General features: G+C 37.3%; 2 protein-coding genes across 5 annotated transcripts; both read right to left on the bottom strand.

Moving 5' to 3' along the window:
• On the bottom strand, nucleotides 1141-9505 carry LOC109844845. 3 transcript variants are annotated; one of them, XM_020413998.1, is made up of 3 exons: nucleotides 9433-9505; nucleotides 9047-9231; nucleotides 1141-1531 (listed from the first exon to the last, which is right to left on the bottom strand). In XM_020413998.1, the coding sequence occupies exons 2-3, from the start codon at nucleotides 9226-9228 to the stop codon at nucleotides 1345-1347; spliced, it is 369 nt and encodes a 122-aa protein (XP_020269587.1). In that variant the 5' UTR covers nucleotides 9229-9231; nucleotides 9433-9505; the 3' UTR covers nucleotides 1141-1344. The 3 variants fall into 3 exon arrangements, with proteins under 3 accessions (XP_020269587.1, XP_020269588.1, XP_020269589.1); XM_020413999.1 differs by having other exon boundaries at nucleotides 9355-9456; XM_020414000.1 differs by having other exon boundaries at nucleotides 9047-9233; nucleotides 9437-9454.
• On the bottom strand, nucleotides 12594-22707 carry LOC109844339 (serine hydroxymethyltransferase 3, chloroplastic-like). Of its 2 annotated transcripts, none has more exons than XM_020413332.1 (10): nucleotides 22556-22707; nucleotides 21894-22123; nucleotides 15236-15431; nucleotides 14973-15147; nucleotides 14762-14879; nucleotides 14553-14665; nucleotides 14321-14443; nucleotides 13038-13142; nucleotides 12838-12924; nucleotides 12594-12755 (listed from the first exon to the last, which is right to left on the bottom strand). In XM_020413332.1, exons 2-10 carry the CDS (start codon nucleotides 22093-22095, stop codon nucleotides 12609-12611), a joined length of 1266 nt encoding a protein of 421 aa, XP_020268921.1. In that variant the 5' UTR covers nucleotides 22096-22123; nucleotides 22556-22707; the 3' UTR covers nucleotides 12594-12608. The 2 variants fall into 2 exon arrangements, with proteins under 2 accessions (XP_020268921.1, XP_020268922.1); XM_020413333.1 differs by lacking the exon at nucleotides 22556-22707 and adding an exon at nucleotides 22452-22532.

Here is a 25998-nt window from a genome sequence, read left to right as displayed (position 1 = left end):
ATCCAGTGAATGTAGAAGCCATGGAAATAACTGCACAGAGAATCGAATGAGTACAGATTCTTCAGACGTTAGTTCCGTTATTGTCATCTGAGAGCATTTTATCTTCAGCCTGTGGATGTTCGTACATAAGCTGTGTCTACATTGCATAAATGGAAGTGTCTGCATTTATCAGCCAGAACTTTAGTCTGTTCGCCTTTGTGCTTCTGCTTTACATATCAAAAGAAGCACTTTCGAAGTCACAATAGAAACCGAATGTGCTCGTACATCATGTACCGCAGTGAAAGTACAGCGTAAGTTCTTGATTGCGCACCTCATCGCTTTGTTATACCAAGGGCTTCCGATGTGAAAATTCTGCATGTTGGTTTTTCTATCACTCCTTGTTCCATTACGTGCACGTAACATCAGTATGTTGCACAATCTCTCTTGATATCCATGCTTACAAAAATGCTCTCTACCCTCTTACAGGTGTTAAACGTGCGCCCTATAAATGAAATTGTTCAAGGACATAAATTAACAAGCAGTAAGGGTGTGTTTGGCAACAAATCATAACGGGGCTAGAATTGGTCCTTGTTTCGTTTTTGAAAATAGAACTTGCCTTGAAAAAATTGGGCAAAACTAACCCAGATTTTCTTAAGCCTAAAAAGCGCATTTAAATAGGTTCTTTGTTGAACCACTCTCCCGAAAATTCAACCCTCCCGAAGAACATGACTGATATTGGCCCATTTCTTTTTGGGTTGCCAGGCACACCCTAAAGATCCTATTAGAACTCCCCATTGTGGGGTTCTCAACACCACACATGAGGGTAGTGAAATGACCATATTGCCGTCTATTTTGCAATACCTCCCACCCAATACCTCCTGCATCTGCGAAAGGTTCTGATAGGATTAGAACTCCAAGGCATGCAGGAGCTTGCTCAAAACTTGCAAAGTATGCAGGAGCTTGCTCAACAGGCACCAATTAATCAGTGTCCACTTGGAAACATTCCACATCCAAGTAATCTACAGAGTGACCGTTCAAGCACCTAGCCGTTTGTGTTGCCGCTCTACATTTTAAAGTCGAGAATACGTAACTCCAAACTTGGAGCTATCAGCAAAAACATTTTAAAAAATAGGGCTGAATATATTGCAGGAAAACCATAAATTCATAACAAAAAAAAACATCTTCTGATAGTTTAAACTGATACAAAGTAATGCAACCAGATTACATCAAAAAGGCAAGTAAAGAATATCTCAACAAAACCATCCAATTATTTTGGCACTGAACTTCGTCTAGCTGACCCAAGCAGCTTGAGAACTTCTCAAAGGAAAACAAAATTTTGCATGTTAAAGTCTGCTAGTAATTTTATCAGACATAGTAGCCAGTAAATGTGAACCCTCTTCCTACAATCTCACCGACACAGAACCATGCATACAACTCAATCCCAAAAAGAGCTGCAACCCCGGCATCTTCAACCTTCAGCTCCTTCCTATTTTTCCATACTTGCTTCAAGCCATCAAGCTCCTTCCAGAATGCCTCTTGTCGGGTAGGAATGCTGCAGCGTGCAGATAATCAGCAGCCATACCAATTTTATTGAATATAAACCACGACCTTAACATAGATGGTTAGAGATATAAATTTTATGTTAGATACGACATTTCGAAAGGTTGCCTGGAGGATGATTACTAATAATGGAGAAAGATGAAAATTGTATCAATATCACAGTTTCTCCCTGTTATGAATATATATTCATAGACGAATATCAAAGGAAGAGAATATCCATTAATAAGAAATCATAAATCTCAAATGTATGATACTGTAAGTAGCAAAACATTTAATCTGCATGAAAGAATGCTCACAAAGAACACTGAGGTGGTTTCACTACTATGGCACAGGTGAAAAAGTATCATTCCAGGAAATCATACTATGACATTTGTATATTCTGTCCAAGCACAGAGAAGAGGTGCACGAAGATGGAAATTTAAGCGCATGGTTTGAAAATATGAGCTGTACACTTAAAGTTGATCATATACCATACGAAAATTGATTTTAGTGCCAACAATCAAGTTAAGAAATCAACATATGATCCCGATAAATGCTGCTTACTCACATGCTCAACCCACTAAATCAATCAAAAGCAAGTAACAGAAATGCAAGTTATTAAATCTTTTAAACAAGGGAGAGACTTTTCAAATGAGTTTGAGCACACCTTTGACATAACATCTAAACAATTGTGAGTAATCTATGAGGAAGTTTGTCGGATACCTTGTTTCTCACTCATAAAACCTCCTGCCCCCAACATCATTGTGCTCAGAAACACCTATACTTTGCCACAACACGAAGACCTGCAGCCTTGAAGATTATCCCTCGTTTATATACGAGAAAGCCTGTCTGATTATGAAGATGTAAAATGGACAGAGGTTCTGTATAGTGCATCTATCGATGAGGCTGGCATTTTTTCTTTATAATTATTAACTTCAAGTTTAAACTTATTATCGTGCAGTCTCTTCAACGGGAACACATGGTTTTCCCCTCTTTTTCCATCATATTTTCTTCTTTCCTTTTTTCTCCTCCATTTTCCATTTTCTTTTACTCCTTTCCATTTTCTTCTTTTTTCATCATGTGCATATATATTCATACTTAAATTTGATCATGTTGTAATCTTTATTTTCTTTTTATTTGGTGAGTTGTTTGTGGCGTTGGTTTCTGTTGGTTGTTTGTTGGCTGTTTGTCAAAAGACTTCCCAGTCATAGCAAAATTTAGCTTAGTAGAAAGGGGGTATCGATGAATGTTGAAACTTTTTAGAACACAAAACTGCTTATTTGCATACATTTCATGATGCACATAGATCAAGGGAATAGTGTGGTTCAAAATTTTGGGAGTCCTATATAGTTTGGTAGGTAGGTACAAACTCAACCTTTCACACACAGGAAATGTTAGTGTTGCTCATACTTTCATAGGCAATAAAGATAGACCAATAGCAAAAGAGGGAAAATGTAGGATTGAGGTTGACAAGTGTAAATGGAAAATGCATGTTTGGTGAATCTACCACTTGAATTAGGCTCAATCAGTTAACAAACAAGCCGAATACAGTAGGTTCTCCATGTTCAATTTCCAGCAAGATAAGCTTTATGTTTATCTAGATATTATTGTGGGTGTTATTTGATATATCACCCTCAAAGATTCATTATTCATCAATAAACATTCCCCAAATTTCATTATTTCTGAACAACCTTGGTTTGCTTAATTCATTCCTCGTGCAAGCTGAATGTCTAGTTCCTAGTGCTTAAATTGCTTAAGTGGCAGCCTAGGCCCCTAGGTAGCCATCTAGTTAAATGCCCATTTGAACAACTTTTCACTATTCTTTACTTACATTAGCAAATTATGTTAGGATCATTTTACTTGGTCGTTTTGACAATTAAACGCATTCATCGTCGTTTCATCAACGCACGGCCTCGTAACACGTCCGCTCCATTCCAACCTCAACTTATCATGTCCTAAATCCGTTCAATCCTAGGAAATACTTCCCTCCTCTTACGGTTTGACCACCCCCATCGTCTTTGTCATTGATACCAGAGAATCAAAGCTTTCCACATAATATGTTGTCAACCAAGACATGTTCCAAGATGGTTGTCGCAACATGTTCTATGCTTATTCTTCCGGTGTTTGAATAAATGCTCTCAACACCCGATCAATCAGCGACAATAGTTGTTATGTATGACAACTTCTTATCAATTGAGTCACTCCCCTAATTTAATCAAAAGTTACAAAAGCTACAAGTTGCAGCCAATATAACAGTGGGATCAACTTAGGGGAATGGTTTAACTGATGAAAGTTGTTGTTCGTATAACAGCAGGTACTGCCGCTTATTGCACAGCTGTTGATGCTGGAGATATTTTCCTTTTCATTTGCTCCTTTTCCATTTTCTTCCTTTTTATCATGTGCATGTATGCTCATATTTAGGATTGGTCATGTTATTTTCCTTTTTTCCTTTCTTTGTGTGAATGGTTTAAGGCACTGTTGGTAGTTTGTAAAAGAACTTTCCAATTATAGCAAAATTTAGCTCCCCATCAAAACAAATGGGGGCTTTGATGAATGTTGAAGCTTTTAAAACATATAACTATTCATTTGTATGCACTTCATGATGCACATATATCAAGGGAATAGCTTGGTTCGAAATTTTGGGAGTCCTACTATATAGTTTGGTAAGAAAATACAAACTCAATCTTCTGCACAAAAGAAAAGAAAGTGCTGCTCATATTCTCATAGGCAATAAAGATAAACCAACAGCAAAAGAGAGGAATAAGGATGTAGGATTGAAATGAGACAAGTGTAAATGAAAAATTTATGTCTGGTTAATCTTTAGCTTGAATTAGGCTTAGTCAATTAACAGAAAAGCCAAACTACAACAGTTCTTCATGTTCATTTTCATCAAGATATGTTCATCTAGATATTGGTGTGGGGGTTATTCGATATATCATCGAAGATTCATTATTTATAAAATAAAACATTCACCAAATTTCATTATTTCTAAAAATCATCCTTGATTTGTTAAATCCTTCATTATTTAATGTAAACTGATCCAAACAATTGGTCACTGTTTAAAAAAATGCTAGGCAAGCCTAACGCCCACGGGAATATCTAGTTCCTAGTGCCTTATGCTTAAACTTGATTAAGTAGTACTCTAGGCCCCCCAAAGTAATCATCTAGTTAAAGCACCTTGAAATTGTATTGCATAACAGTTGGTTAAACGCCCATTTGAACAGCTTTTTACTATTCTAGGCTCACATTCTTGATTGTTATGACCATTAAATCCCCTCCTTTTCTTCTACAACCCTAAGTCATAACTAACAACTAGATGACCCCTCTTGATCTTTCATCCCAGCTATCCTCCCATCCTTCCTTACCCTTACCCTATATTTTCCTCTCTCCCTCCCAAACTTACACGTTCCTTGTGGCTACGCGCTAACTTGTAAGATTGTATAAGCTTCAAATGCAATATGTTTAAAGAGTCGATAAACATGATAAAAAATTTCTTATGTCTTATTCACTAAGTCTCTCAATAACATAGTCAATTTCCTTTTTCTATCTATCACCAAACAATCCACAATTTGTTCATTGCATAACACATCAATATTGAACTATACTATAAAGAAACAACCTTCCACAAAGAAGACTAATTTTTGAAGCCACTAATCGTCTGATTATCCAAAAGAGCAATAAACATCTTGAAGATCACTTTCAGTAACAAAACTCACTTGACGTCCAGATGAAGATAATATATGCAAAGATCCTAGATTGGAGAAAAGGATTAATCCTAAAATAACAAAGATCTTGAGTTCGCAAATACGAAATAATATCAGTAACTTGATAGCTAAAAATGATAGTAAATTAGCATTAAAAATGATAACATAAACTAGTTGTCATCGACATATCATAATAAACCAAATTAATTAAATATGTCTAGATTGTACACTAGTACTACATATGTAGCAAGAACCAAAGGGATACAGAACAAAGAAAAAAATTAATACAACGAAGATATAAAGAAAGGCAAGAAATTTCACTTAAAAACCAATATGTAGACTAAATGAATTATGAGCAGTCAAAATTCAATGCTTAATACTTTGATGTTTTCTTTTCTTTTTAGCTCATCAATACCAACCAAAAGAAAATGGGACTTAATCCAACCTCTCTAAACCAGTTGCTCTGCATGTGTATATGACATGTATGTAGTAATTCCTTTATTTTTAATTTTTCATTTCGTATATTAGTATCTCAAATTTTGTCCCCTTCTCTAGCACTAGCCAAACACAATAAACTAGCATTATTCCTAGCAAATAGATAGACAAAGAATGGCTTTTATCCAACAAATAGGATATAGAGGTGACAACTGAAAATCTTTCATGCATGTATAATTTGGATCAGAAGACTGTTACCCCCTCTATTTAGTAAACCTTAGTTTTCACATTTTCTTTACCCCAGTTGCATTCTTGTAGTAAACTAGTAACCTACAATAACATCAACTATGATGCGCGTTGGCCCATCAACTATGATGCGCATTGGCCTATTACTATTCACGAGTTTTGCTTGCTCAACTTTACGAAGCGCCGCCTAATTTATTAACACCTCTCTATGCCTTTTGCATTATCTTATGCTTTTCTAATTCCAACATTATCATGCACATAGTGAATCAACCATCACGTCTCGGGGCTATGAGCCTATTAACGTGATATATGCTATAGTACCCACTAAGTTTAACTCATTTGGCTCAATCCACCTCAAAAATGCCTAACCAATATTGTACTTGACTCTCATGACTTACAGGTTGTTTGACAACCCACCAAAACTAGGCCAGGTTCAAGCCTAGCGTAGTTTTAACCTATTTTCCGTTTGGGAAAAGCTATGCCAGTTTTAACCTATTTTTTGTTTGGGAAAAGCTAGATCAATTCTGGCCTAACTTTTTTTTAGGTCATTTCAAACCCCTTAAACCAAGCCAGAATTGATCCACCCCCTAGCTGGATCAACTCTAGCCTAGTTAAGAGAGTATACATAGTTGGTCTTGTCTTTGTTGGATTTGCCAAACAAACCCTTCACTCGTAAACCTTCACACACTCTCAATCCAGCCCAAGTTTAGTCACACATCAGAAATCGAAGTGTAGGAGGAATATATGCTAAGTCATGCAAGTCAAGTGTAACATTAGGTAGTCATTTTTGGCGGTGGCTTGGGCCAAAAATCATGGTGCTCTCAGTAGGTCCTTAGGTTTATATCGCACGAACGAGCTTGCGGGCCTGAGGCATGAGGAATGGCATCAAAGCCAGGGTAGCTAGCCGAAAGTGTAAAATTAAATGCTACACGGCCTAACTGTTATGTCGCATGAGTCCAATGAAAGCCAGCTCTAGAATCCACGTCGTCTGATGGAGATCTTGTCAGTGTTTTAAAGGCGATGCTCCTTAACGCCTTAGGTACTCAAGCGGAGATCATGTTAGTGTTTTAAAGGCGATGCATCTTAGCGCCTTAGGCACTTGGGCGAGGTGAACTTCTAACTTAGCGCCTTACGTATTGTCTGGCGATCAGGATTACTAGACGAGCACCTTTTAGCACCTCATGATTTTGCCTTGGCGCCTCAGGCTCGACACTTTCCTAAGACATGCGATGCAAAATGCGCGGTGTTTGTCTCTGTTTCAAAATTGAGGGTGTGAAAGGTGTCTAATAAAGTTTCTGTTACTGAATTTTTGTGTTTCTTTTTTTTTTGTCTATTTTTTGCCACTCTTTTGTTGTAATGTACTTTATTACCTATATCATTTTGAGGACATGCCACAATTTGAATCTTAAAGTTTAAAGTTTGCTACTTAATAATTTATGTTAGCACTACTTGTTAATATTACTATTTAAGTTACTTAGTACTTCATATGAATGGTTTATAAATTATTAGATTAGTGACTTTAAAATTTTAGCACTGATTAATTTGTCTTGTTGCTATTTATTGATATTTGCAAATTATTTATAATGCTTATGAATTTTTCAAATATTTATCACCTTGGTTCACTCAAATGATTGCCTTTTTATTGCCCCTCGCCTCAGGCAATGTATGACCTTATTGCCTTGACTTCACCTTTTGCTCTTAAAACGCCAGATCTTGTGATGCACCGCTATCATTCGTGATGAAGACGTTATGTATATAAGGTGGGGTTATTGTTATACCCCAAATATAGTCTCGCATCAAATAGGTAGTCATATAGATTAGTTTAAATAGTAATTCATGGGAGTCAAGTTGTAATAATAGTTATCCATTTTTTGTTGTGCATTGAGCCAAACTACATGTTGCACTAAGTAGGTCCTAGGGCTTACATCGCGCTATTGGGCTCATGGGCCAGAGGCATGACATTGACTTGTATCCGACGAGTGAAGTGAAATAGGAGGAATGTCAATAGGGGTTTACCCGCCCATAGTATTAAAAAATAGACGTCATCACTTTTTGGACTTCTCTTAAAAAGGCAATAATGTTTTGAAAAAAAAAACTATAGATAAGCCCTCATCTATACTTTTAATAGCTTTATCACCCCTCAACTAGTTTATAAGAACTTAACGCCCTAAGGATAGCGTTTTAAGAAGGATAAATTGCAGATAAGCCCCCACTTCCCCCAGCGAATTGAGGGGAGAGATGCTACTGAAGATTTATATTAGGAAGGTTTGTTGCAATTTATCGCAACATTCATACCATCTGATACAGCTAAATGATAGAAATAAAAGCATAAATAGATTTTGCTATATTCTATTATTACATACTAAATTACCTTATATGCGGAGTAAGCTTCCATAATATATTGATATCAATTATGAGCCGTTTGGCTACACCGGAAAGCTTTTTCTACCTATCTTTGAGGAAATGAACACATCATAGGTAATAAAAGGATGTGATATCAATAATCTCAGTCCTACAAACTGCAAAATATTGTCAATGTAAGTCTGAGAAAGAAAGAACCTCCATGTTGACAACATTTTCCAGAGATCTCATAATTTCTTTTGTTCCAATGTTAAAACTTCTGTTGTTCAATTTTCGGTAAATCTCGCTGGTAATTCCAATAAATTATCAACTTGCAACATGAATAGACAGCTCGAGGATCAATACACCAAATTAGGATTTCAAGGCTGGTCATAACAATAGAACAGGTTCTCAATATTTTATACTCCTTTGGTATTTCACATAGCATACAAGTTGTACGATAAGACAGGCCCATTAGTAGCAACATTGTCATTAAAAATTAGCAACCCCCTTGAACTTCAAGAAGATGCAAAAACTGAGATACCCTTTTCTAAAACATAAATCCCATCTCTCAATAAAATCATAAATAAACTCCTCCCCAGTTCCCCCCTCCCTCTATTCCCCATCAAATTCTAGAATTGAATTTTCTCCAGACATAAAGCGGAGCCTCAGTGGATTTTGGTGAAACTCTTCGAAGTTTAGGCGTTTTCTCTAATCTTAAAAGCCACCAACAACGCAGAATTCAAGTTTAATTTTCAATATAGCCGAATACAAACAAAAAGCAACATAGGCAGTGATCTTGCCTTGCGAGACGAGTATAAAACAACTTCTTAGAGAGATCCCGGCACTTCTCAACAGTGGGCGGATCAACGACATACTGCTTGTTGTTCTCAAGCAGCTGCTTGTAATAAGCGGTCCCGTGCTTCGCCACGAATTTCGAAGCCTGGCAAGCCTTCGATTGAAGCTGGGCAAGCTTAGATGCCATTTTCTGACGGGGAAAAAGAAAATCCAAGAAATTAAGAGGAATTAGTATCAAATTTGATAAACCCTAATGTGAAATTTATATGTATTCGATTAGATTAATAGAGGAATCGGATAGATTTTGCGAAACCCGAATGAATGATGTGGTAAAATCCCTATAATAGTGGAAAAGATTTAAGAGGGAGGAATCGATCAGAGGAGGGATTACCCTTTTTTTTTTATAAATCGCTTTTTTTTTCCTCTGCAATTGAAGAAAGGACGGAGGAACTGCGACTGAGGGAATATATTTTAGGAGTTTTAACTATAAACGCCGCGAATCTATCCTATTTACATATTTCACCCATATCTGGATTAGTAAGGTTAGCTGTTACTTCCCACATAATGAGCAGGGTGAATTAGGCGTGGTAAACGATCGAATCGAATCGAATACTAAGGTGTTTGTATTTGACAATTTGTATTTGTATAAAATTATCGAATTCGAATGTGGATTCTAATATTCATATATCTACTTTTTTGAATTCGAACTCGAATATTTTGGTATTTGATATATATTTATGAATATTCACGAATACTTATAAAATATCAAAGTATATTTATTCCGTTAAAGAATTTAATTTTCAAATAATATTAGAATTCATAAATAAAATGTATTCCTTTATAATATATGATGTTAATCATATATATATATATATATGATATATATATATATATTATTATATATATATATATTATATTATATATGAGATTAATGGGTATCCTTGTCATGAGGAGGGATTTCTCCCTTGACGCCTCTTAAAATCATATGATTGAGCGACATTGTGGATGATCCGCTCCGTTGAACTTGATCTACATATTCTAAAACCCCAACACACCAAGTTTGGGGTGAATCCGTCGTCGTTGACCCTCCATCGAGCCATGTGAAAAGTTCTATTCATTCAAAACCGTTAAAATTGATACGAGTGGATGAAGGGTCAAACGACGACGGGTTCACCCCAAACTTGGTGTGTTGGGTTTTAGAATAGTAGATCAAGTTCAACGGAGTGGATCATCCACAATATCGCTCAATCATATGATTTTAGAGGCGTCAAGGAGAAATCCCCTCTTATGACAAGGATACCCATTAATCCTCTCTCTCTCTCTCTCTCTCTATATATATATATATATATATATATATATATATATATATATATAAATCAAAATTTTAATTAGAAAACATATTTAATATTATTTAAGTGTTAAAACCAGTATCTAAAACTTAAGTAGAAATGGTATGTGGGTTAAAATATGACACCATATGTGTAATAATACAAGTAATAAGATGTGATCAAATTTAAATGAATATTTAATAGAAAAACGAATCGAATATATATCTGGTTAAATTCTATTCATTAATAAGCTCGAATACTAAAAAAATATTTGTGTAGTGGTAAATAAACTACCGAATCGAATATGGCCGAATACTATTCGAACAATTATCGAACTATTTATTAATTATTTGGTTCACTTCCACCCCTAGTGTGAATTCTCAACTTCTTTGCTATTATTTTTCTTTTTGTTATATATAGTTTTTCTTCTTTCTCTATCTAAAATTAAGTTGAAATCTTCTAACTCTCCTTGCCTTAATCTTTTTATTTGTAATTTTCATTATGAGTACACACCGTAATACAATTCTGTGCATGGATAAAAGTTAGCTTATCATTAAGTTATTTGACGGAATAAGAATGGACAAATTTTTAAAATGAGCCATTTTTCAATTTTAAATAGCAAAACCATGTAGTTCAACCAGCAATTGAAATGTATAGGACTGCTAATCCCGTGTATTTTATTTTTTCTTTCGTATAGTCTCTGCTTTTTACTCAGGACTGATAGTCCCGAGTAAAAAGCAGAAACTTTTTCCGTCACAAACCAATTGCACGAGACTGGCAATCCCGTGCATTTCAACTGCTTTAGTCCCGTGTAGTTCGAAAAACACCACCGCTGCAAAACCGACCCTTTTCCGAAAAAAATGGTCGGTTTTACAGATTAATTTCCAATAAGGTCGGTTTTGCTATATAAAATTTAAAAAAAACCTCTTTTAAAAATTTGTCCAATAAGAATACACCTCTGATTAAAACTGTTAAATCTTAAGCAAAGAAGGAATAAAATGACGAAAATCTCACTGGCACCGAGAGAAATTCAATTTTTTTACCTATATTCATGAGGCATCCGTATAAGGTCACAAATATCTGTCATTCCCACTTGGCTCGAATGTGAAATTTCTGTTATCTCCCATTGCGTAGGCGCCAGGGATCATTCTTACATTAGCCCACACATCAGGATTGAAGAAGTAGTCAAGATAACAAAATGGTACTACAATATGACATTTCATTTGGTGTAATGTTTCAATATGCTACATAAAACCCCTTTCGGATTTAGACTGTTGCAACATGCTACGGTGAATAATTTATTTTAGCAAAGCAATATCTTTCTAAAGCAAACTCGAAGCGAGCTTTTATTACTATATTCCAGGAATAGGAAATTGGTTTGTAAGAGACTCAACCCTCCTCCTGAGCTCTGATGTTTCTTCCTTAAGAGAGAAACCTGGAGACTGTACGAAATCCATGAAGTCTTTGAGTTTTGTTCCTCGGACGCATGCTTTAGCTTTAAGCGCAATCTGCACTCCTTCATGAATTAAGTCTGCGACCATTCTGAAATCCATCTCCTTGAGTCCTCTTGTAGTCATTGCTGGTGTCCCAATACGAATTCCCCCAGGATGAGAGCAACCGAGAGATAATAGTATGCTCTTGGATAAAGCTTTTTTAACCCTCATATGAAGAAACTTGATTTATTTATTTATTTTGGCATAAATTTTGATTGTTTTTTCCTCCTTTACAGTATCTCACAAGACCCTAATATTGTATGTGAAAAGGAAGACTAATTGTCTATCCTTACTTGTTTTGAGCTACCCTAAATCAAGGTCAAAGACTCCAAAATTTAAGACTCGTAAGATAGAAGATATTTTAAAGACTATTGCTCTCTTATAGAAAGATAATAATCATATTTTAAAAGAGCTTTTAAAAGGGGCTATTTAATGAAAAATTTTGTTGTGACCTAGTAAAGTTAAAGAGGATTTACATCCATACTACATTTCTTCTCTCTTTTCTAAGTAAGAGATAAAGTTGTATTTGAGGGTTTGAATTTTGAACAGGAATTCTCGTCTCATACTCTTCCATGATTTAGAGAATTCTTCTCTTTTGCCAGCAGTTATAGGACATGGTATCGTTGTTAATATTGCCAATTGAGGTTTCTGTTACGTGCTCCAATCCAACAGCCATGATAAACTCTAGTCAAATTGTTATAAGTCAATTCCTGACATTAATAGAATAGATTGTTTCTTCCAAGTAATTAACAACCAAGCACAGAAATAAAGGGACATGAGCATACCAGAGGTCTCAGATCCACTAAAACCAAGTGATTGTCACTTCCACCAGAAACTAACTTGTACCCGAGTTCCGTCAATCTGGATGCCAGAGCTTTGCAATTAGATATAACCTGCAAAATTGTCAGTTAATATGGTGTTTCTACGAAAAATAAATAGTTATACTTGTCCAGGAGGCAGGAGAAGATGGAATACCTGACTTTGATAAGTCTTGAACTCAGGTGACTGAGCATGATGTAAACACACAGCAAGTGCACCAATTGTATGATTATGAGGACCACCCTGCAAAACAATGATCTTAATTCAAATGTTCTCCATATTATTACTTATGACATCTGTAAACACAAGTAGGAAGACTACATAGAACATGTACGGAGATTACAGAATGCACATACCTGCAAACCAGGAAAAACAGCATTATTTATAGCAGTCTCTAAATCAACACCGAGAACAGGATCCTTCTTGTAAAAGATCATGCCACCTCTAGGACCACGCAAGGACTGTTTTCAAGAGCTTAATATATCAGATCAAAAATATTGAATACACAGGGAAACCCTGCTTCCCGAAGCAAAGTACTACAAAGTAAAGTTAATGGTAACTAATTGCTAGGGCATCAATGTTCAAGTCGTCAGAGTAATCTGTTCATATGGATGCTGCAAACATTTTGCATGGTCACAGTAATCAGTCAAAATTATAGAATCCAATTGTTTCATCTACATGCGTACTTCCTAGCTGCTTGTTAATTATATCTCCTGTAAACCTCGACAAACAAACTTCCTCGAGAAGTGCATTTGCAATTCACTATAGCAATCAACTTTCTCCTCCTAGGCTCTTCATTGTCTAAAAGGAAAGATAGTTGTTGGTTTCATGTGCTTGGTTTTATGTGCTTAAATTCAAAATGAAGACTCCTGCCATTAATTATCTAGGTTTTATGGAAATATCCTCTTATGTCGACTTCTTTTTGGGGCAGGAAAAATGGAGTTGATGATGTCAAAGTAGAAGCATATACATAAAAATTTCCAATCTTCACAGCCATGTGCTCCAAACGCCTCATCACTAGAGAGGAAAAGGCCTAAATAAAGATGATAATTAAACTAATCTAAATCAAGCACCAAATTAGAAAGCCAATAACTTTTTCCCCTATTCGTCATAGAGTTTTAGAAATTATGCCATGAATAACGTTATATCTTGACTCACACTTTCCAGGTCAATGTGTACAAAATGGAAAGAAAGGTAGCAATGCTCCACCTAAAACACTACAATTACCACACTTGAGTAACATGAGTTTCAATTGCCTCGGATGGCATTTCAATCAAAAACAGGTCCTACGTACACAAAATTTGAGTCCGAATAATGGAGTTTACTGATTCTCCAACAAAACTCGACTGAGATCAATACATTTTAGTCGAAATTTCAACGCATGACCAGAATCTACTTTTTGATGCCTCTTATTTATGAGATTATTCTTACTACAAAGAGTTCAAGCACTTTAGTATCCCTAATAGGGTGTTTCTTATTAGCATTTCAATACTGTCATAAGCAATACCCATCAGAAATCTAAGAAAGAAAATAATGATGAATTTCAAACTTAAACATCTATATGATGCAACTAGTTGAACAAAAATAAAGCAAAGATAGTGTGAAAATACTGTATGCCTGTATAATAATTACTTCACACCTTGTGTGTAGTTGTAGTAACCACATCGCAGAATTCAAAAGGATCAGCAACAACTGAAGCAGCAACGAGTCCACTGATGTGAGCCATATCCATCATGAGGAATGCACCTACAGAATCTGCAATCTAGTAATTCATGATAAATTAGTATTAGAATCCTGATAAGAGGGGAACTATTAAAGCTAATCCCAATATATTTTTTTCTCAGTTGCCTGCAAGAGATTAAAATATATACCTTCCTCATTCGTGGGTAATCAAAGTCCCTAGGATATGCACTGGCACCAGCAATTATCAGTTTTGGTCGGAAAAGAATAGCTGTTTTCTCAAGCATTTCATAATCTACAAAGCCTGTTGAAAGTGAATGAAAAGACTTAAGAGAAAGGAACAAGTAAATGTGTATACTAACTATATTACCCACCAATATCAACAAAATGAGAGTATAACCTGTAGATTCATCAAGCCGATAAGGCATGGACTCAAAAAATATTGAGGTGCCTGATACCCGTCTTTTAGGTGTCATAAAGCCATGAGACAAGTGCCCTCCATGAGGTAGATCAAGGCCCTATATTATTTACAACAAAGGTTAACTCCATCGTCCGTATGGCTGTAGAAGAAAAACTAAGATGAATGAAAACAAGCAATGATGTTCACTTACCATTATTCTATCATGTGGGCTCAAGAGAGCAGTGTAAACTTCAAAATTGGCAGGAGAACCAGATAATGGCTGAACATTTACACCCCACTTATTCTCATCCAGACGATAAGTCTGCAGAGCCCTTTTCTGACAGAGGGTTTCTACTTGGTCAATGTACTCATTGCCTCCATAGTATCTCAATCAGATTCAGAAGCTAGTAAGCTTAACATTATTTGGTAAAGAGGAAACACCATAGTGACATAATCTTATCTATAAAATTTTACCTTTTACCAGGCAATCCTTCAGAATATTTATTGGTGAGACATGAACCGGATGCTTCCATCACAGCCCGAGATGTGAAATTCTCAGAAGCAATGAGTTCTAAGCAGTTAAATTGCCGCTGTTTTTCCTTCTCAATAAGTGCATGAAGCTCTGGATCTGCATCTCTCAGCGGATAGTCCACTAAGTTATTCACGTTTCCTTGAGATGTGGGACACCATGTACAAATAGCAATATTAGTGTCAGACTTATCCATCAAATATGAATTTTAATGAACATGACGTAAAAGTAAAAAAAGAATAGAAGTTGTACGAGTCAAAGGCACAATACAAGGTGTTCAATATTGACAGAAGAGAAAACATTGCACCTTTATAAGCCAAAAATACTGTAATGTCAAAATAAAGGGAAGCAATATGAAGAAACAAAGCTAGGTAAATCGCCATCATCAATGGATGATATTTGGCAAAGACCATAGTTTTATTTTGTACTCGACCATGACAGCATAACAAAGTGTATTCAGATTCATATCTCATCTGCATAGCATTATACGTATGGAAATGATATTTTTCACAGCCATATTGTCACGGCCTCTGAGAGGGGGAAAAGAAAACAAAATGATGAAAAGAAATTGAAAAAAAAGAAATAGAAAAGAGAAAAACAAAAAGAAAAAGAAAGAATATGATATATGATCATGGCAAAAACCACAAATGAATAAACTTATCAAAGCACAAAAACAGTATCAGAAAGAAAGTCAATAAAAAGACACAAAATTAACACAGTTCAATCTCTGGCCCAGGTTTGTTAGAGAATGAGCAGAGATTCACTAACACAATTTTGGGGGCTACTTCTGTCTAAACCACTCAAAATGCTAATTTCAAGTTAACGCAGCGCAGAAGTAAAACCTTGGAATCTACCAAGGGTGTTCTCTGAATCCACAAAAAACGATCTCCGAATCCACGAAGAAAATATTAAAAGAGAAATTTTATTGATGAAAAGATATGCCTCTGGGTTGGGTTGACTCCGTCTCGAAAAAATACGCGATTCTTATATATAATTCGTCTAATTCCGACTTACGGTTTGAAAGATATGACTCATTCTTCGTGGCAAGTTATTTTCCTTGACCGGGTCCGCGCTTGGGCTTGTGTTTGTCCCGCTTCTCCATAAATATATCTGTCGTGTGTTCTACATTAGTCCCCCTTGCTTGAAAAGAGCTCGACCCCAATCTTATACTTGCATGAAGAGTTGTTTCTTCTGGCGAGTAATACTCTAACAAATCTGTAACATTGAAACCAGGAGAAATAGTCAAATCTGTAGGAAAGTCAACAACATAAACATTGTCTCTAATCTTCTTCAGTCTTTTGCATGGGCCATATTTTTTATTCTTTAGCTTGTTGTAGATGCCCACTGGAAAATGCTCTTTTCATAGAAACGCCATCACCATATCTCCCTCTTCAAACACCTTCTTCCTCCTGTGTCGATCAGCATCGGTCTTATATTTAGCATTAGACTTCTCTATTTTCTCCTTCACTTCCTGTTGGATAGCATGTACCTTTTCGACCATATCATCTACAGGAATACTGTATCCTGGAAGCTTAGGCAGTGGAACTAGATCAAGATAATGATTTGAAAGCCTTCCATATACAATCACAAAGGGAGCATTGCCTGTAGTTCGACTCTTCATACAGTTATAAACAAATTCAGTATGTGTCAGAGCAAGATCCCGTTGTTTCGGACGATCGCTAGATATGAATCTAAAAAGGTTACCGAGAGTGTGATTTACCACTTCAGTTTGTCCATCCGTTTAAAGGTGGTAAGTAGTACTGAATTTAAGTGAAGTATTAAATCGCTGCTACAAGGTCCTCCAAAAGTAGGATAAGGACTTGGAATCACGATTATATGTAATGGATTTTAGCACTCCATAAAGGCGAACTATCTCCCGAAAGAAAAAATTAGCAATGTTACTAGCATCTGCTATCTTCTTGCATGGAATAAAGTGCGACATCTTTGAAAATCTGTCAACAACAAAAAAGCAGAATGCATGTCTCGTTGGATTCTAGGGAGTCCCAACACAAAATCCATCGAGATATCATGTCATGGCGCATAAGGAACATGTAAGGATATATACAATCTCGTATTTTAGGACTGTCCCTTAGCAACTTGACAAATTGAACAACGTTGTACATATTTTTCTATCCCCCTTCTTCAGCTGAGGCCAGTAATATCGCTCTTCAATGGAAGCAATCGTCTTATCACGCCCCAAATATCCTCCGAACTCGCCAGCATGAAGGTCTCATATTATCTACTCTCTTAGTGAACTCTAGGGTATGCACAACTGATCTTCATGAAATAAATAATCATCCTGGATATGAAAACCTCTGACTAACTGATTTTGTTGGCAGACATTCCAAATCTCCTTAAAGTCTTCATCTTCTACATACAGCTCCTTTAGGTATTCAAATCCAGTCACTTCTTCCTACAAAGTCACCAACAAACCAGCTCTTCGACTGAGTGCATCTACAATCTTATTCTGCTGCCCAGACTTGTGCTTCAAAACAAAGGCAAAACGCTGCAAAAACGTGATCCAACGAGCATGCATACGATTGATGGTAGTCTGACTATTGATGGACTTCAAAGCATGATGGTCAGTATTAAGCAGAAACTCTTGTAAGATCAAATAGTGCTCTCAATGCTTCAAAAACTGAACTATAGCATATAACTCTAGTTCATATGTGGTCCACTTCTATCGAACTTTGTTGAGTTTCTCGCTATAGAAAGCAATTGGAAGCCCTTCTTGGGATAGAACACACCAATTCCTATGATGGACGCATCATAATCAACTTTAAACACCTTTTAAAAATCTGAAAGAGCAAGCACTGGTGCTGTGGATAATTTCTTCTTGATTAGTGCAAAGCTACGATCCGCATCTTTCACACAATTAAACTCGTCTTTCTTCATACACTCAGTGATAGGCGCTACAATGCTGCTGAAATTTCGGATAAATCTCCTGTCGAAGTTACTAGGCCATGAAAACTACGAACTTCGCTGACAGTCTTCGACGTAGGCTAATCTCGAATAGCACGCACCTTCTCTTCATCAACATGGATGCCCTCTGCACTGACGACAAAGCCCAAGAATAATAGGCTACTGGTCATGAAGTTGCACTTCTTCAGATTGATGTGCAACTTGTTCTCCTACAAAGTCGTTAGTATCTCCCTTAAGTGGTCCAGATGCACGATCTCAGTCTGACTATAAATCAAGATATCAACGAAGTAAACTATAACAAACTTGCCAATAAAGGGTTTTAATACCTGATTCATCAACCGCATGAAAGTGCCAGGAGCATTCAAAAGACCAAAAGGCATGATCAACCATTCATACAGGCTTTCTTTTGTCTTAAAAGACAGTCTTCCACTCATCTCCTTCTCTAATCCAAATCTGATAATAACCACTCCTGAAATTTATTTTGGAGAACACTTTTGATCCATACAACATATCTAACATGTCTTCCAAGCAAGGAATAGGATCGATACTTCACGGTAATCTTATTGATAGCTCTACTATCCACACACATGTGTCACTCTCTATTCTTTGGGACTAGTATTACTGGCACGACATACGAACTCATGCTAGCTCGTATAAGGCCTTTCTAGATGAGATCATCCACATGTTTCTGCAAGATCTCTCCTTCATTCCGGCTCATCCGATAGTGTGGCAAATTCGGTAGCCGGGATCCAGGGATGAAGTCAGTCTGATATTGAATGTCTCAAAGCAATGGTAATTCGGAAGAAAGTTCAAGGGTCTGTACTTCAGGTGAAATTTTGGTGGAGGCAGAATCCTTGTTTCCTGATACAATAATAGTATAAATCTCGTCAAACTGATTCAAATCTTTTATAAATTCTTCATTGTCAACGACCAAAAAAGTCTTCTTTTCAGCAACATTTGTTTTGATTAGCCCCTTCTCTGTAAGAGGCATAAGCACAACTCGGCGACCATCCTTCTTGAAGATATAAACATTATCCTTCCCCCTGTGCATGGCATCAACATCAAACTGTCATGGTCTGCCTAACAGCATATGACAAACATCCATCTTAACTACATCACACAATGTCTCATCAACATAATTTTGACAAATAGAAAAAGATATCCAACACACCTCATTAACCTGCTCGTCATTACCTTACAAATCCAACTGATCTTATAGGGAGCGAGATGTTTCTCTGTCTTCAAACCTAATTTCTCCACCATGCGCCAAGAGACAATATTCTCGCTGTTACCACTATCAATGATAACATCACAAGTCTTTTATTTCACAGTGCATCTCGTGCAGAAGATATTATATCGTTATGGTGGTTCTTCTGTCTTTGGAGCCAATAATAGTCACCACATAACACACGAGAGTTGATCCTCATCATCAGGATTCACCCCATCACCTCCATAGTCTTCAACATCATTTTGATCTATATCCTCCTCTTCATGATCCACCATATTCAGAACGCTTCTTTTAGGGCACTGATTAGATCGATGATCAAGTTGACCACATCTATAGCGCTTGATTGGATCGGGTTTGACATATGGGTTCGGTGGTGTAGTCTTCTTTGCTGTTATTATCGTTGGGCCTGTACATTTCTTAGTTATAGCATCTTGATCAGAAGTTGTTTGAGATTGTTTATTCCCACCATGATTAAAGTTCTTACGCGACCTGTCAGAAGCTGCCCACGATCCTCTATTATTCCGTCCAAGTTGTCGCTCCACTTTTTCAGCTAGGCTAACTGTGTCTGCCAAGATATATGTCTGCTGCAAAGATACACGATCCTGAATTGCTATCATCAATCTCCCAGTATGTCGAGACATCTGTTGGGCCTCGTTCTTATTTAAATTGTTACGGAATGACAGTCGATAAAACTCATGCGTGTACTCATCAACTGTTCTTCCACCTTATTTGCAATTCTGGTATTGTCCAAATAAGACTTGTTCATAATCACCCAGCAAGAAACAGGCTTTCAGTAATTTCTTCATCTTTTCCTATATATTGACTTTCGGCTTTCCTTGACGGGATCGATTCATGCAAACTGATTCCCACCAAACTGATACTCCACCTTTTAGTCGGTAGGCCACCAATTTTACCTTATGCTCATCTGGGATCTCCATATACTCAAAGAACCTCTTCATTTCTGCAACTCAATCAAGAAATTCTTCGATATGCAGTTGCTCATTAAAAGATGGCAGATCCATCTTCATCTTGAACCCTCCCGCATCACAATTATCCCTTTGTCGACGGTCTCTGTGATCATCATCACGACGTGGGGCTTCATAGTTCTCATCGTCACTGTTGAATTCATCATATGGAGTCAGATCACGTCGCTGGCGACCATCAACGTGATTTCGAACTCCTGTATTCAGACGCTCCACTGGCGACGCAAGTCTCTTTATAGTAGTCTTCATCTGATTAACATCGGTTTTCAGCAAATCGAACTCAATTTGAAAAAAAAATGTCTTCATCACCTACCATCGGATCGGATGTACATGTCTCTGTTAGCCGCAAAATTAAAATGTTAGAATCCACCAAGGGTGTTCTCTGAATCCACAAAGAATGATCTCCAAATCCGCAAAGAAAATATTAAAAGAGAAATTTTATTGATGAAAAGATATGCCTCTAGGGCTTACAATTTCTGTTTAAATAGAAAAAAACAAGACTCCTACTATGAGTCTATGACTCAAAACTTTACCAAAAATAAAAATAACAAAACTCTTCCTAAAAAGACTCCCTAGAATTAGGAAAGTAAATAGGTCAAATTTGGGATCAAACCGGATTTGCTTCCTAATCAAAACAGATTCCTAAAACTTTACCTAAAATAGTAAAAAAAACTAACAAAAACGTTGATCTCTCAATCCGGAGAGAATTTAGCGAAACGGGCGGCAGCAAACCAAAAAACGATGGGTTTGGTTGAGTCCGTCTCAAAAAATACGCGATTTTCATATATAATTTGTTCAATTCCGACTTACGATTTGAAAGATATAACACGTTCTTCGTGACAAGTTATTTTCCTCGACCTGATCCGCGTTTGGGCTTGTGTCTATCCCGCTTTTCCATAAATATGTCCGCTGTGTGTTCTACATCACAAGTACAATCAAATCTCTTAACCAAAATACCACCAGACTCATCTCACATAATATAACAACACTGCACCAACGTATACATACGAGAAATTACAAAATAAAATAGGCCATACCCAGGGAATCATCTCCACCTCAGCCTTCCGTAAAAAAAATCCTTAAAGATTTTAGAATCAAGCCCTCAGCTAACTACACCTTTACTAAATTTTTTCTTCAAAATTACACTTTCACACCATTATTCATGTCAGCATTTCACCTTGTACAATTCAAGGCACATATAAGCTCCACTATTTGCAGAAATAATGAAAATGTCATTAGGATGCCTTACAGAAGGCCCTACATACCCATATCTGACGTAACTTCTACACAGCCTTAAATTGGGTCTCAAACATCTCCCCAGATTTCAGAGCTTCAGGTGCTACCTTAAACAAACATTTTTAAGCTATCATTTGTGCGTTTATCATAAAGAACAAACCACAGCACTGGTTATGACAACAGCATGCAATCCCTGTCCTTGCTAAGTTTAGTAACATAATTACGCATGTATACCTCTGCTCTCCGAATCTGAGGCCGAGGCAGATGAAGCTGGGCTTCCAGTAACCAAAATCCCTTTAACATTTGCAGCTCGACATCCCTGAGTAAAGCTAACCTGATTGCAATTTCGGTATTCATTCATGTTGAGAACCCTTGGAACCGTAAACAATATATTGTGATGAAGAGAACCCATCACTGCTGCACTGTATGCAGACATCTTGTTCTTCCTTTATAAACAATTATCCCTGAAAAGAAATTAGAAATTCCTTCAGATATCTTTTTAAAGTAGCAACTTTTTGGTTATTTAGAAAATTTTGGGTACTAAAAATACCAGATAATGGTAATTCTTTTGCAATAAATCAAAAGCAATAACAAAAATACAAGACGAAATTATAGAGGAGAACCCTAAAGGGCACTCCTTTAGTGGAACTGGTGACATATGGATAAATTACCACAAATTACGAAGAATTTTAACAACAAATAAGCTCTATTTTTATCTTGAGTATATCTCATCTTTGCTAGAATATCAGTTAATGATAAAAAAATCAGTAAATGATAAAGAAGGCGACTAACAAAAAATAAAGAGAAAACTCTAGTAGGGCATTTCATCAATCGATTTAGTAAAACAACAGAAGGACAATTTTATGGAGAATTTAACAAAAAGAAGCGTTCTTTACCTTGAATTTCACGATTTCCCCCCTTTTTGACTGATTTCTGTGGATTCTGCGTTATAAAGTAAAGGTAGGAGCTTTAGCGTTCAAAGCATCCGGGCTTAAACCCTAAAACCCCGCCGAAGGTTTATCGGAAAACGAATCTGGTTCTTTTCGAGAAATGGACCAGCACTCAGCCTCAGGAACAGGCCTGGTTTAGGGCCAGGTAAGGCCCACAATCAGTAAAAGAAAGATAAGGCCGGGTTTAGGGTCGCTTGCATGAGCCCAATAAGGCCGGGTTTAGGGGTGTGAAAGAACCTCTCTTCCCTATTTAACTTCCTCAAAATTTAAGGAGATTTTCTGTAATTATATTATTAAATATCAGGAGGGTCATGTGAAAATCACACTAAAGTTAAAGTTCAAGAAGGTTCTGTGAACTTTTCCCCAGTCAATAACTTCAGCAAATTCACCCTCCCCAAACATAAACAAATCATTTTGCTCGAACAAATTTCTTATGACAAGTTTTTTCTTGTGACCTGCTAATACTTTCAATAATTTTATTTTCTTCATTTTGGCTTCTTAAACAAAATATTCATCCTTATATCTGGAAACTGTGAAAATCATCACCGAGCTACCTACCCTTACCTATTCTAGCCACAATTTCTACAGTAACCACATACCTATCTACAGTACTTACAACCATAAAACCAATGCTATAAATAACCCCCCAAAGCCTTTGTTGGATATCATCCCAGAAGCAAGAACAAGAAAAGAGAGCCCCAAAGCCTTTGGCGGATCTCATCCCAGAAGCAAGAAAGAGAGAGAGAGAGAGAGAGAGAGAGAGAGAGAGAGAGAGAGAGGGAGGGGAGAGAGAGAGAGAGAGAGAGAGAGAGAGAGAGAGAGAGGGAGGGAGGGAGGGAGGGAGGGCGAAAAAAATAGTGAGTGGTTGTAAAAGAGTATAGTAGTTTGTAGTAGAGAGAGTGTAGAAGGTTGTATGACTAGAGAAATAATAATAATATATTTTTTAGTATTCACCACCCTTCTGACTTAACAAGTGAATCAGAATCATTCTCACAAATCAACAAGTGGTATCAGACCAGGCAATCAGGAAATGGTTCTCTCCTACAATGATCCTGTGAACACATGATGTTGTGGGGGCCCACCAATGTGTGAACGCATTTTTGTCGCGTGAAGAGCCCACGAACCCGACTTCTGCTGCACTAGGACTATATATATCAATCAACGTGATTTTTTTTAGGGTTGAAGGCGGTGTGCAATTGAGGGTTGCGGCTGATTTTGAGCACAGGCAGAGGTGCAAGGTTGCGGCTGATTTGTGTGCAAAAGAACAGACTTTGGCGCAGAGATTTTGGCGGCTATTCACAGAGAAAAAGCAAAGTCTTTTTGCAGTTATTCTTTGATTTGTGCATCCCATTGAGAGAGTATTAGTGTGAGGGATCTGAGAGTTTGTGTGAGGGTTTAGATTGTGTGATTATAAACCCTAGTTGTATTCTCTCCCTCTAATAGTAGATCTCCCCCTCCTTGCCCCGTGGACGTAGGCAATTTGCCGAACCACGTTAAATTTGTGTTCTTACCGTGATTTGTAATAGCTTGTAGGTTCCCTCGACAGGTCAGTCCTAGAACTGATGAGAGGAAGAGCTGATATCTCACTTTGTTGAGATATTTTGCTTTCGGTTCTTGTTTCTTTTATGAAACAGGAATTCCGTTGTGATCTTACTCTCTTGTTGTGCAGCCGAGGTGCTGCCAAAATTTCCACTGCACACAACAAGTGGTATCAGAGCTCTGGATTGGATTTGGGAGCTTGTTCGAAGGATTCTGTGAAGGATTCCTATCTGAAGAGTTAGATCGACAACATGGGAGAAGCAAGCACATCAAGTTTGTCTCTTACGAAGGCGATACAGAGTCTGAGCATCAATAACACGAAAATTGATGTTTCAAAGTTCGACGGCAAGATTAATTTCGGATTGTGGAGGTGTCAGGTGATGGACGCCTTGGATGCACAAAATTTGGAGGAGACTCTTGAGTTACAAGAGAAACTTGCTGATATGGAGGACAAGATTTGGAAGAAGATGAATAGTAGGGCTTGTGGAGTTATTCGGTCATACTTGATGCCGGATCTTATTTATGACGTAATGAACGAGACGTCGACGAAGAGAATGTGAGAAACACTCAATGAGAAGTATCTTACGAAGAGCATTGAGAATCGGCTTCACTTGAAGAAGAGGTTTTACCAATTCAAGATGAAGAGAGGAGTTTCCATCAGGGAGCATGTCAACAATTTTATGAAGCTACTTTCAGATATGGACAATGTGGATATCATGGTTGAGGATAAAGGCAATGCGATGGTACTTTTATTTTCGTTGCCCGAGGATGATTACGGTACGTTTGTTCTCACTATGATCAATGGAAGAACTACTGTTAGCTATAAGGAGGTGACCTCAGCTTTGGTGAATTATGAGTTGAGGAAGAATGATGGTGAACCCTCTGAGAAGGCATCGGGAAATGCACTACCAGATCGAGGTCGTGATTCAAACCGTCGCTAGTTCAACCGCTCAAAATTGAGGAATAGAGGTGTCCATAAGAGTGTTGGTAGGAACCAGTGTTGTTTTTGTAAAGAAGAAGGACATTGGAAGAACGACTGCCCAAAGTTGAAAGATAAAGCTGGGAAGAATAAAGGAAAAGTTGTACAAGCTTCGAAAATGAATGTTGTCAAGGCTAGTGACGACAATTCAGATACGGATTCTTCAGGCTATTCTTGCTCTGCATTACCGTCAGTTTGTTACGCTGACTCTACGGAGTGGGTGATGGATTCTGGTACTACATACCATATTTGTCCTAGAAGGGATTGGTTCTCCAGCTTTGAGGAGTTAGAAAGATGGGATGTCGTGCTCATGGGTAATGATCACATATGTCCTATTGGTGGTATTGGTACAGTACAGATCTGAATATGTGATGGGGTGACTCGGGAGCTGAAAGAAGTGAGATTCGTTCCTCAATTGACGAAGAATATTATTTCGCTTAGAACTTTGGAGGCAACTGGCTATAAGGTGATCTTGGAGAATGCGACTCTGAAGGTCACAAAGGGGTCCATGGTGGTGATGCGAGGTGTTAGGAAAAACAACATTTACTACTTGAAGGGCAAGACAGTAACAGGGGGTCTGGCAACTTCGATTACCACAGAACTACCCGCTTATGGCATATGAGATTGGGACACACTGGTGATACGTCCCTGCAGGTACTAGCGAAGCAGAGGCTATTGAAAGGTGCTAAGACCTACAAGATGGAGCTATGTGAGTACTGTGTACTTGGGAAGAAGACGAGAGTGAAGTTTGGTACCGCTATTCATAATACCCAAGGTATATTGGACTATATTCACACAGACGTTTGGGGCACTTCCAAGCATACATCACTTGGTAGGGCCAACTATTTTATCACTTTCATTGACGATTATT

Source organism: Asparagus officinalis, chromosome 6 (genome assembly GCF_001876935.1).
Source record: "Asparagus officinalis chromosome 6, Aspof.V1, whole genome shotgun sequence".
NCBI classification, from domain to species: domain Eukaryota; kingdom Viridiplantae; phylum Streptophyta; class Magnoliopsida; order Asparagales; family Asparagaceae; genus Asparagus; species Asparagus officinalis.
The sequence above is the reverse complement of the archived record's forward strand: the minus strand, read 5'-3'. Positions and strand labels throughout refer to the sequence as shown.